The sequence below is a fragment of the Triticum aestivum genome, chromosome 6B, assembly GCF_018294505.1.
Source record: "Triticum aestivum cultivar Chinese Spring chromosome 6B, IWGSC CS RefSeq v2.1, whole genome shotgun sequence".
Taxonomy (NCBI): domain Eukaryota; kingdom Viridiplantae; phylum Streptophyta; class Magnoliopsida; order Poales; family Poaceae; genus Triticum; species Triticum aestivum.
This window is the reverse complement of record NC_057810.1, coordinates 224,117,300-224,127,517: the sequence shown is the minus strand read 5'-3', so window position 1 is coordinate 224,127,517 and position 10,218 is coordinate 224,117,300. Positions and strand designations below refer to the sequence as shown.

The 10,218-nt window shown below is 39.3% G+C and overlaps 1 protein-coding gene across 3 annotated transcripts; it reads right to left on the bottom strand.

Moving 5' to 3' along the window:
- Nucleotides 1-1,284: 1,284 nt before the first annotated feature.
- Nucleotides 1,285-5,216, bottom strand: LOC123136677 (uncharacterized). 3 transcript variants are annotated; one of them, XR_006467217.1, is made up of 4 exons: nt 4,951-5,216; nt 4,698-4,858; nt 2,082-2,126; nt 1,285-1,707 (listed from the first exon to the last, which is right to left on the bottom strand). XR_006467217.1 is itself a non-coding variant. In XM_044556144.1 (3 exons), exons 1-3 carry the CDS (start codon nt 4,993-4,995, stop codon nt 1,580-1,582), a joined length of 360 nt encoding a protein of 119 aa, XP_044412079.1. In that variant the 5' UTR covers nt 4,996-5,191; the 3' UTR covers nt 1,285-1,579. The 3 variants fall into 3 exon arrangements, 1 of the variants encoding a protein (XP_044412079.1); XR_006467216.1 differs by having other exon boundaries at nt 4,925-5,189; XM_044556144.1 differs by lacking the exon at nt 2,082-2,126 and having other exon boundaries at nt 4,925-5,191.
- Between the last annotated feature and the right edge of the window lie 5,002 nt (nt 5,217-10,218).

Below are 10,218 nucleotides of genomic sequence, written 5' to 3'. Positions count from 1 at the left end.
TATATTTATATTCTCTAAAATCTATGCCGATAGTCAAGTGCCATAAACTCTCGATTAATATATGAAAAATGTCTCTTGTAGTAAAAGGACTATGCACAACGAATCTAATGGACATGATCCTTCCCGAGATGCATCTCTACTGCCCGCCCCTGTCGAACATATATACAAAGACTCCAACTGGAGTGTGTATAGCAAGCAAGAAAACATGTGCATGCCAAAAAATAAATGAATGAAAGCTCCAAAAGTAAAAATTTAATGAATGAAAGCTCCAAATTAAATGAATTATGAACAGAATATATTATAAGCATAAAATAATCGTGTAAGTCGACCATAACTTGTCATGTTTAGCAAGCACCAATAAATTATAGGCTTGGCTAGAAGTACTTTCATAGAGTTTATCTTATGCTTGATGAGATGTTCACGTAGTTGGTTTATCAGTTAATCTATACTGATAATATCGTACATAGTGTGGGAGTTCCCAAGAGTGTAAACAAAGTCAAAACTGCGCTCACAAGAAATTATTAGGCTTTCTTAAAAACTTAGGATAAGCTATTCAATATAACCACATATGCACAACACAGGCGTAGCTGACATGAAGTTACAGGAACCATCTAAACTGGATGTCTGTAGTAGTCCAGAATCCTACTACTTCGTATGACCATATGAGCTGCAACTGGTTAGATAATATAGAAGTTTAGAATGCTATGTAGGATGGATTATCTATTTATATATAAAAAGTACTTGACGGGATCATTAGAATAAAGATAATTAGCTTAGAAAATCTCACATCTCACAGTAATTAGAAATATCTGACCTTTAATTCGGTGTGTCTATTTCTAATCAACCAGGTACAACCGTTAGATCTTCGTAAACGAGATGGGCCCATGCAGTCACATCTCAACAGGTTGGACCTTTAGACTAGTCATAGTAGAAGTAACTTAGCTAGTAACATAGCGCACTCCAATAAATTTTTGCTTATGTGGCAAATATTTAATGTGAGGTGGTAACATAATATGTTACTGTAACATAGCGCTTCCCAAGACAAAATGAGTCTACAAGCTAATAAATGAAGCCATCTATGACACTACTATCATGTTACTTTGCATTACTATATGACACTAGTCTAAGTTACTCCCCACTATGACCAGCCTTAAATATCACGATCCCAACAGGTTCGAGCTACCAAACCATCCCACGATCAGTCAAAAATAAAAATAAAAACATCCCACGATCAGTTACGATCCCAACAGGTTTGAGCTATCAAACCATCCGACGATCAATCCAAAAAAAAAACATCCCACCATCAGTTAAAAAAAACAACCCACAATTACAATCTCACGACCCCAATAGGTTGGGCGATTAGAGCATCCCACAACATAAATCTCATGATCCCAATAGGTTCGACCATCCCATGAGCCATCAAACCATCCCACAATAAAAAAACTGGCGCAAAAACAAAGTTTGGAGATGCAATCTCTCCGAACTCTCACAATAATGTACAGAGATTCGATCTGCCCAAACAGAGCACTCCCACCTCAAGGTTTAATTGTCCTCTAGATTGTAGGTTACACCTTGTACATCATCTTTCTCCGGCGAATGACACTTCGAAGTCAACATCCTCCAACCAGTGGCACTTCGGCATTGTCTTCTTCCAGCGGACACCAGCCGGCTCCGGCGAGCAATCAGACCATCTCCAGTAAGTACCATCTGCACGAAATTATAGATCAGGGCTATTAATGGATCAATAATACTTCAATTATACTCTAGGAAGTGCTCATAAAGAAAGATATTCACATGTTAGCTCAGAAGGTTAATTATGTTGAAATAGAAAAACTATCATGTGTATTCTAGATTAAGTACTGCAATTCTATAGGTGTAGGTTCATGTCTTAATGGTGGCACATTCATACTTTTACTCGCCGTTGATGCCATGGATGTTCGTTCCAGTGTATTCACGTTAAGATAATATACTCTACAAAACTAGAACCACAGTACAGCTATAATAGAAAAAAAAAAAGGATGCCTTGCTGCGATATAGAGAAACTCAATTGGTGCATCAAATGGTTTTCATATTCGATCAACCTCAAATTCGATAGTGGGTTCCTATCTTAGTGCCATCAGCTCCATCTGAAACAAAAGATCAAACCAATAGTCAAAAATTTATATTTATTCATCAGCTCCAGTTAAAAAAATCTTCACTTTACTTTGTTATCGCATAATCACTTGAGGCCATTGCAAAAAACAAGTGTATTTATATAGCTGCCATGTCATTATATTACTTACTTTACTAATCAACATTTTGTTCTTCTATTTTTAGGGCATCAAGGAATATGGCACCTAAACCGCTGAATTCATTGACTACACGAAACGAGGCATGGACAATCAAAGTCAAAGTCTCAAAGTCTTAGGACTTTAGAACGCAATTAACTTATCAACGGATGAACTCATTAGCACTTATAAGATTTTGTGAGATAAAAAGGTCCAAGTACTACATATACAATGTCTCTTCAGTTTTCCTTTTCCAAAGTTTGCTAATGTTCTCTCTATGTAGGGCAATGCAATCCATGCTTCTATTGGGAACAAACTGGTCAATGAATTTAAAGCAAAAATTAAAGAGGACTTCATCTACATAATTAAGACCTTCAAAGTTTGAGAGTAAGAAAAGTACCGAGAATTTAAAGCAAAAATTAAAGAGGACTTCATCTACATAATTAAGACCTTCAAAGTATGAGAGTAAGAAAAGTACCAACCATTCAAGAACAATCTCAAAATCAGTTTTCTTTTTGATACAACAGTGATAGAAGTGGATAAAGAAAAATCAAAGTTTTTGGACTAACAGTCGAATTTTGCTGATAGTGATACCTTGGAGAGTAGGGTGAATACTGATAAATAATGCTCAGGTATGAACATACTCCATACCGAAGAACAAGCATCGTTCAATTAGATTTATAAACATGATTTGCTTACTACAATGAAACCAATAGAGCAACTACAAAAAAAATTAAGGGACGAGCATGGCACAAACTTCAAATATCAGTGAGATTAAGCACGGCAGTGCGAACCAACTTTAATATCAAATGTAGCCGTCGAACATATCTGCTCACCAGTCACCACGGAAATTAGTGCTATAAGTAGAAAACTCGGGATCCTTGTCAGCAATTAATGATAATAATTAGTGCTGGCAGGCATGGTTGATATGGACAACCTTATGGGAGACCTGTTATCAGGTAAACTAATACAAAAGGAGCAACTCAAGATGCTGAACTTGGTTCATTGTTCAGGGACGGTTACCACAAATAAATACTTAAAATGTGCTTCACGAAATGTGGAAGTATTTGACTCCGACAGATAAAAGAGATCAAACACATCTTTCCCGTTGATATTTACGCCTGTCCTCGATATGGCATCCGATTTGGACCCCATGCATAAGGTGCTTTATAGCACTGTAATGAGCTGATGATATGTCTCTGTACTGTGATGATACAGCTAAAGGAAACTACTCTGGACAAAACATCCACAAATTCAATGGAACTGCTATATCACCAGGATATATTCTTGACATCTCATTTTTATCATTCCAGCTACCAAACATCTGTGCTACTTGACAAGTATGGTGGAAATCTGAGCTTAGATTAGCATGTACGTACACTTCCCTGACCAAAATTCAGTTAATTTCGAGTGACTGAAATTAAGTGTTGATTTGCCATATACAAACACAATGTTTTGCTTACATTAGCAAAACAAAGAAGGAAAGGACCGATTGCAAAAACAAGAGGAAAAGATCATATGAAAACAAATAATATGCAACCAACCTTGCATACATGATGATACACTGAATATATACAGTACTTATTAGTATCGACTTTGTAACTCATTCGACACTTACGAAAAAGGGTTTCCCCCCGCTTTATATTATAAAGCATACCACCAAGCATCCAAGTACATTCGATGGTGGGCTCCGAGTACCTCCAGCAGTGGCGACGGTGCGGAGGTTGCCTGGTGGTGCGGCGTTGTATCTTCCGCGTCGATGACGATGATTTTGGCGGCATGGTGCGGCTACATATCGTTCATGGATGCGGCTGGATGGACGAGCGCAGGGCGGTGGAGCTGTCTGGTGCCATGGTGGCGTCGACGGCAGCGAGACCGGGCAAGGTGTATGCAGCAGTATAGCTCTGAAGATGGATTGGTGGCAGGTGGCTGTGGCGGCCTCATACCTGGCGGGCGGCCGGGTTGAGGAGCATGCCGGACTGGTGGGTGCCCATACCCGGCAGGCGTCCAGGTTGGGACCTCAGGTCTTAGATGTTAGGTTTGGCTGCGAGGTCTGTTTGGTATTAGGCCCAGACCATCAGCGCCCCTTCATCAGTTAGATAGGAGTAGCGACAGAGGTTGCGAAGATGGTGGCTTTGGTCTTACTGTTGTACAACTTTGTAAGGTTTTGTGCTAATAATTAATAAGGTGGCCGTATGCATCGACCAGATGCAGAGGCCGGGGGTTTTCCTCCTTTTCGAAAAAAAAAATACCACCAAGCATCCAACACAACAGTTACATGTTTTCCAAGATTTGAAGGAAAAATGATGAAATATTTACCACTAACAGACATTTCCTTCATTACATTATATTGGTTGAATGGCACAAACACATGAAAAGGATAATAAAAAGGGGAAATATGACAGAGTCGCGAGAAGGGAAAATGGGGACCTGCAGTTCGAACTTCGAAGAATGTTTCCGCTGTAGAGGATGTGGACGATGTGTTGAGCTGCCTCACGCAGAAATAGCGGCGATGTGTTTGGCTTGCGCGCTTGGGGAAGAAAATGCCGCCGCCATCCTCATACCGAAGCTGGATCCAAGAGGCTGCGGGCCTGCGGGAGACAATATCCGTGACCAAATCACTGCAAATACGCCAACATAAATCCAGCCCCATTTACCAGCCTACGAGACGGAGGAGGCGTACGAGGAGCCAAACCAGCCGCCGTCGATGGTCACCCTGTGGCAGCATGAGCGGTGGTGGCTTCAGGTGAGGACGAGCAACCTCAATGATGCGGATCAAGAGAGCAAGCTGATGGGAGCCATCCGGTAACACCAATTTTTAAGTGAGAAGAGATGATAAGGATAGGACAAAGGGGATCGGGCAAGAGGAACATTTCTTAGTGAAAGTAGAGATGAGTGGAGAAGAGAAAACGGAGAAGTCGAGAAGACTACGGAATGGGGAAAGTGAAGAATCTTACTGGTGGGACCCATCAAACTAATTACGTTCTGTACATGTAGTAGTACTGTGCATACAGTAAGAGCAAACTATGTGACGTGAAAATGTAATCCACCCTTGATAGTGCTGAGTGCACGTGTATGAAAGCAAAGATCTACCAACAAAGTTCCTTATGGATAAGTATATAGGAAAAAAAATAAACTAATCAATTACTGTACAAAAGACACTACATATAAAATATGACAATCTTGCATAGTGTGAGCAAATTAACCTATGATTACACGAAAAGAATGAGAACTATTAAATTTATGACTACAGAAAAAACTAAGAACATGATAAAAAGTCAAAAGAAAATAGAAATATAAATTGAGGAGTGCAATTGATTATGAACCTATAATATAGCATGCATAATTAGTAAGTAAAAGATAAACGAATAGCACATATATTTATATACCAGTAGAACCCAAATATACCGAAGACAGAGCTATGTTTGGAAAGGTATTATAATTAAAAATATTGTCACACTTCGTTTTAATTTTTATTGGGCAAATCAAATAATATATTCTCCCACTTAACTTTACAAAATTCTAGCCCGCGCATCGAGCGGGCCACTTTCCTAGTTATTAATAACTATAGTAAGTTTAAAGGGAATCCAAAGAATATGCCCTGTATATATTTAAACATAGAAATAGTGTATCCAGTCTTGCACAAAGCGTAAAAATAGAGTTTTCTTACAGACAGAGAAATGCATTTTGACTCCTAGGAGCACCTAGTCCTAGAGAGAATAACATAATCTGAAGAGAAAAACACACTTCACTTACAACATCAACAATTCCAAAATAAATATCACTCGTGCACGGTCGAGTATTAGTTTTTCATGCAAAGAGAAGACATTATGTTTTCAGGAAAAATATAAGTACTCTCAAAACGTAATTTCTGGTGCTAAACAATTTATTTCTTTTGTAAACGCTAAAATACATATATGTTTGCACCCAGAGTTACTTGTACTATCAAGGCTTGAATAGTGACTTATATTATACTCCCTCCGTTCGGAATTACTTGTCGCAGAAATAGATGTATCTAGACGTATTTTAGTTCTAGATACATCCATATCCGAGACAAGTAATTCCGAACGGAGGGAGTATTTTTGAAATTATTTGACATTGAGAAAATGTATTCTTTTTCACCTAGGAGCATTCCCATGGATGCACCTTCGAATTTCCGCCAACATACACAAACATCCGTGAACACGTGTGCACCTTCGAATTTCCGACCACGTACACATCCATCTGGGATGAACTTTAAATTCAGAAATAAATAATTAAAACTCACCTGTGCATCTTTGAATTTCTGCCCGCGTGAACATACATCCAGATCTATGATTGGTGAAATCTGAAAAAGAAATGCCTACATTTTTTCATGCCAAACCAAGGCATATATTATAGCTTTAACATTTACTTGCACCGCAAAAAAAATAACTTATATTTTATGTTTATTTAATTGATATTGAAAAAATGTTTTCTTTTCACTTGGGTGCGTGTGTATGGAGGTACCTTCAAATTTCCTTATACATACACATACATCCGTGACGAACGGTAAAATCTGAGAAACGCATCTATATCTATATCTATACCTACTAATAAAGCAAGGTGCGTTTCTCCAAATTTTTCATCCGTTCACCAGCGAATAGATTTTTTTTAGTATCCAAGGTGGTACTAATTTTTTGTGCATCCATGTGCTAGAAAAAGAAATATGGTTTATCCAGAATTTCGTACATGGGCCACCCGCTAAAGCCCAGTAAAGCCAGCCCACTTATTTTCCTGCCCACGCAGCTGGGAAACTCCTATTTGCCGCACTTGGTGATAGATAGTCGGAGGTTTGCCCAGATAGCCCTAGACTGGGCCGGCCCGTTTACATCTTTTGTTTTCATTTTGTATTTAACATTTTATGTTCCTTTCTCTTTTTATTTCCTCTTTCCTGTTTCTTTTTTTCCTTTTTCTTTTTTAATCTTATTATTGTTTATCTTTACGTTTTTGATCAATTACTTTTTTTATGAAATGTTTATAATTTCAATTTCGTTCAAAATTTTGAAGAATGTTCAGAATTCCAAATTTTCATTCCCGTTTTAAAAATCTTCAGATATTAAAAAAATAGTCATTCTGAAATTTGATGAAAACGGAAAATATGTTTCTGTTTTACAAAATTGTTTCAGATTTTCACAAAAACATTGTATTTTAAAAAATGTTCCCAATTCGAAAAAAATCTTATTGTAGTGAAATGTTCATGAATACAACATAAAAATATTTTAAATAACCCCGTATTGCTCTTTACATACGGTCGTACCAATTTATAAACGTGTGTGAAACTACATGTAGTAATAAGATGTATGAAGTATGGATCTATTATTCCGGACAAAGGATGGATGTATTGGCACGTGAGTTAGCTGGAAAAGGACACTGAAATTTTCAAATGAAAAGTAATGTTCCCATTTTTTCAAAAATAATTGTATTTTCCAAAATTGTTCAAGATACTTAAAAAAAATACATTTTAAAAAATGCTCCAAATTTGAAAAATATTCTTGCTTTAGAGGAATGCTCACAAATGCAAATAATATTCATGTGAAAAATTACACATTTTCTAAAATTGTTCTGAAAGGTAAACATGTTCCCATTTTTGAAAATTGTTCAAAAATTCAAAAAATGCTCGTGTTCTTATAAAAGGTTCATGTTTTTGAAAAATGTTTGTGAATTTTAGAAAATGTTCCCATTTCAAATATTGTTTCTGTATTTCTGAAAATGTATGAAACTCCCAAAAAACAAATTGAAGTTTTGAAAATTGTTTGGGATTTCAAAATTTGTTCATGTTTCCAAGAATATTCGGCAATTCATAATAATAATTATTTTTTAAGAAGTAAAAAAAAGTAATCATAGAATCTTTCAAATCTGACCTTGCGGTATGTTCTTGAATATTTACGTTGTCCATTGGTTAGCAGGTGCTGCCATTGACTCGAAAAGAGAAGACCCGCCTCATTTCCATATTATTGAACTTCATGCCTTAAAATCCCCTCGAATGAATGAAAAAATAGATTGAATAATTCACGGACCTTCTCTAGCGTGCGATGACCTAATAAAACTCTTAAATCCACTCGATCAATGAATGAAAAAATAGCGATTTGATTACTTCACAGGCGGCGAAACCCATAACCAAAATGTTCCTTCTTGACATGCACACAGGGTTTTTCTTGCACATATAATTCTCACTACATTAAGTGCACACTATTTTTCCTCCCGTTGCAACGCACGGGCATATGTGCTAGTAATTACTATTCACCGTTGCACCTTCAAGTTCCCCGCGTACACATACATCAAGTGACCAGCAAAATCCAAACTTATAAATGTCAAAATATTAATTGGAAAACACATATGTACATGACGGAAAGAAATACCTGCTATTTATATTAATGGTAATAACCTAGCCTCATCATAGTCACGTATTACAATATAGGCAGTGTAATCAGCTAGCCATAGCCCACCAACGTACACCTTCTACTCCCTCTGTTCCCCCGGAAAACTAGGAGCTCCCTTGGGAGGCGATTAGGGTTTCGTGTGGAGTCTACGGCGGCCGCCGATCGCTATCGTCGGCGGGCGGCACTGCATCGGGCTCGGATGGCCACGGCACCGGGCTCCTCATGGGACAAGGGTGCTCTCTCGTCCCGAGCAGAGAGGGCGCGCATGGAGGAAGCCATGGGCAAGTTAGATCTCACCGAATAGGAGGCAACACCATTGGTTCTGGACGACGATGACAGCGGGTCAAGGCAGTTTTGGGCGATCGCAGGCAAGGTCTTGCACCGGAACTTATTGCATATCCAGACGATCGCCAATGTGTTGCGCCCGGCTTGGGGAAACCCTAGAGGATTGGTGTTCCGCCCGGCGGGTGAGAACATGTTCATTGCAGAGTTTCAGTCCCAACGTGATTGCGATCGTGTGTGGGAGGGATCGCCGTGGCATATAAGTAAGCACGCGGTTGTTCTCACGGAATTCAAAGAGTGTATGCGGCCATCTGAGCTGCAGTTTGAGAAACTTCAGATTTGGGTCAGGGTCCCAAATCTGCCTTTCAATTTGCGGAATGATGTGAGGGGAAAAGCAGTGGCCAAACAAATTGATAAGAACGCATCCTCAGTGCAATTCGACCCTGTTGGTGGGTACCTTCGAGCTAGGGTTACCATTGATGTAAGAAAATCTCTACGCAGGTGGATCTTAATTGATTTTGTAGCAAGAGGTGGGAGGGACTGGTATGATATTCAGTATGAGCAAGTACCAAATTTCTGTTTCTCATGCGGACGACTGGGACATTCTGACCTTCATTGTACGACTCCTGGCTCGCGTGATGAAAATGGTGAGCTACCTTTTAAATCAAGCCTGAGAGCGCTAGAGGAGAAGAGAAAAGGTGTGTCTAATGATAGCTCGTCCAAGGAGCAACAGTCAAGCCGAAGCAGCACTAAAGATGCGCGTGCTACAAACGCTAGAGCTGATCCCAGTCCAGAGGTCAACTCGCCTAAAAAGAAGCTTGATCAGAGGAATAAGAGAAAGGGAGGGGCTCATGGAACGAAGCAAGTTTCACTTTGCCTTTGACTGATCAACCACAGGTACCATAGATGAATGATACCACAAATGTTGTGGTGGTGTTTAAAGCGGGTGAGGTGCGTTCAGATGGTGATGAGAACGAGTCAGAGAGGGAGCCAGAGACCAAAAAGAAGAAACCGACTCCCACTAACTCTCAAAACTCAGAATGTTCGGCGGCGGCTCTAGAGCAGCCCCGCCGGGAATGATGAGTTGCCTCAGCTGGAACTGCCGGGGGTTTGGGAACCCCGAGGCAGTTCGAGAGCTTCGCAGCATTGTGAAGCAGGAAGGGCCCGGTCTCTTATTTCTTATGGAGACCAAAATTTCAGCCAAGCGAGTGGAGAATCTTCAGAACTCTCTTGATTTTGCGAGATGTTTTGCGGTGAGCAGTGTTGGA

Coding starts and splice junctions, on each gene's coding strand:
- LOC123136677 (XM_044556144.1), bottom strand. CDS start 4,995: ATGCTGCCACAGGGTGACCATCGACGGCGGCTGGTTTGGCTCCTCGTA. Junction 4,859..4,924: donor CTCCTCCGTCTCGTAGGCTG/GTAAATGGGGCT, acceptor TGTCTCCCGCAG/GCCCGCAGCCTCTTGGATCC. Junction 1,708..4,697: donor CTTCGAAGTTCGAACTGCAG/GTCCCCATTTTC, acceptor AATTTCGTGCAG/ATGGTACTTACTGGAGATGG.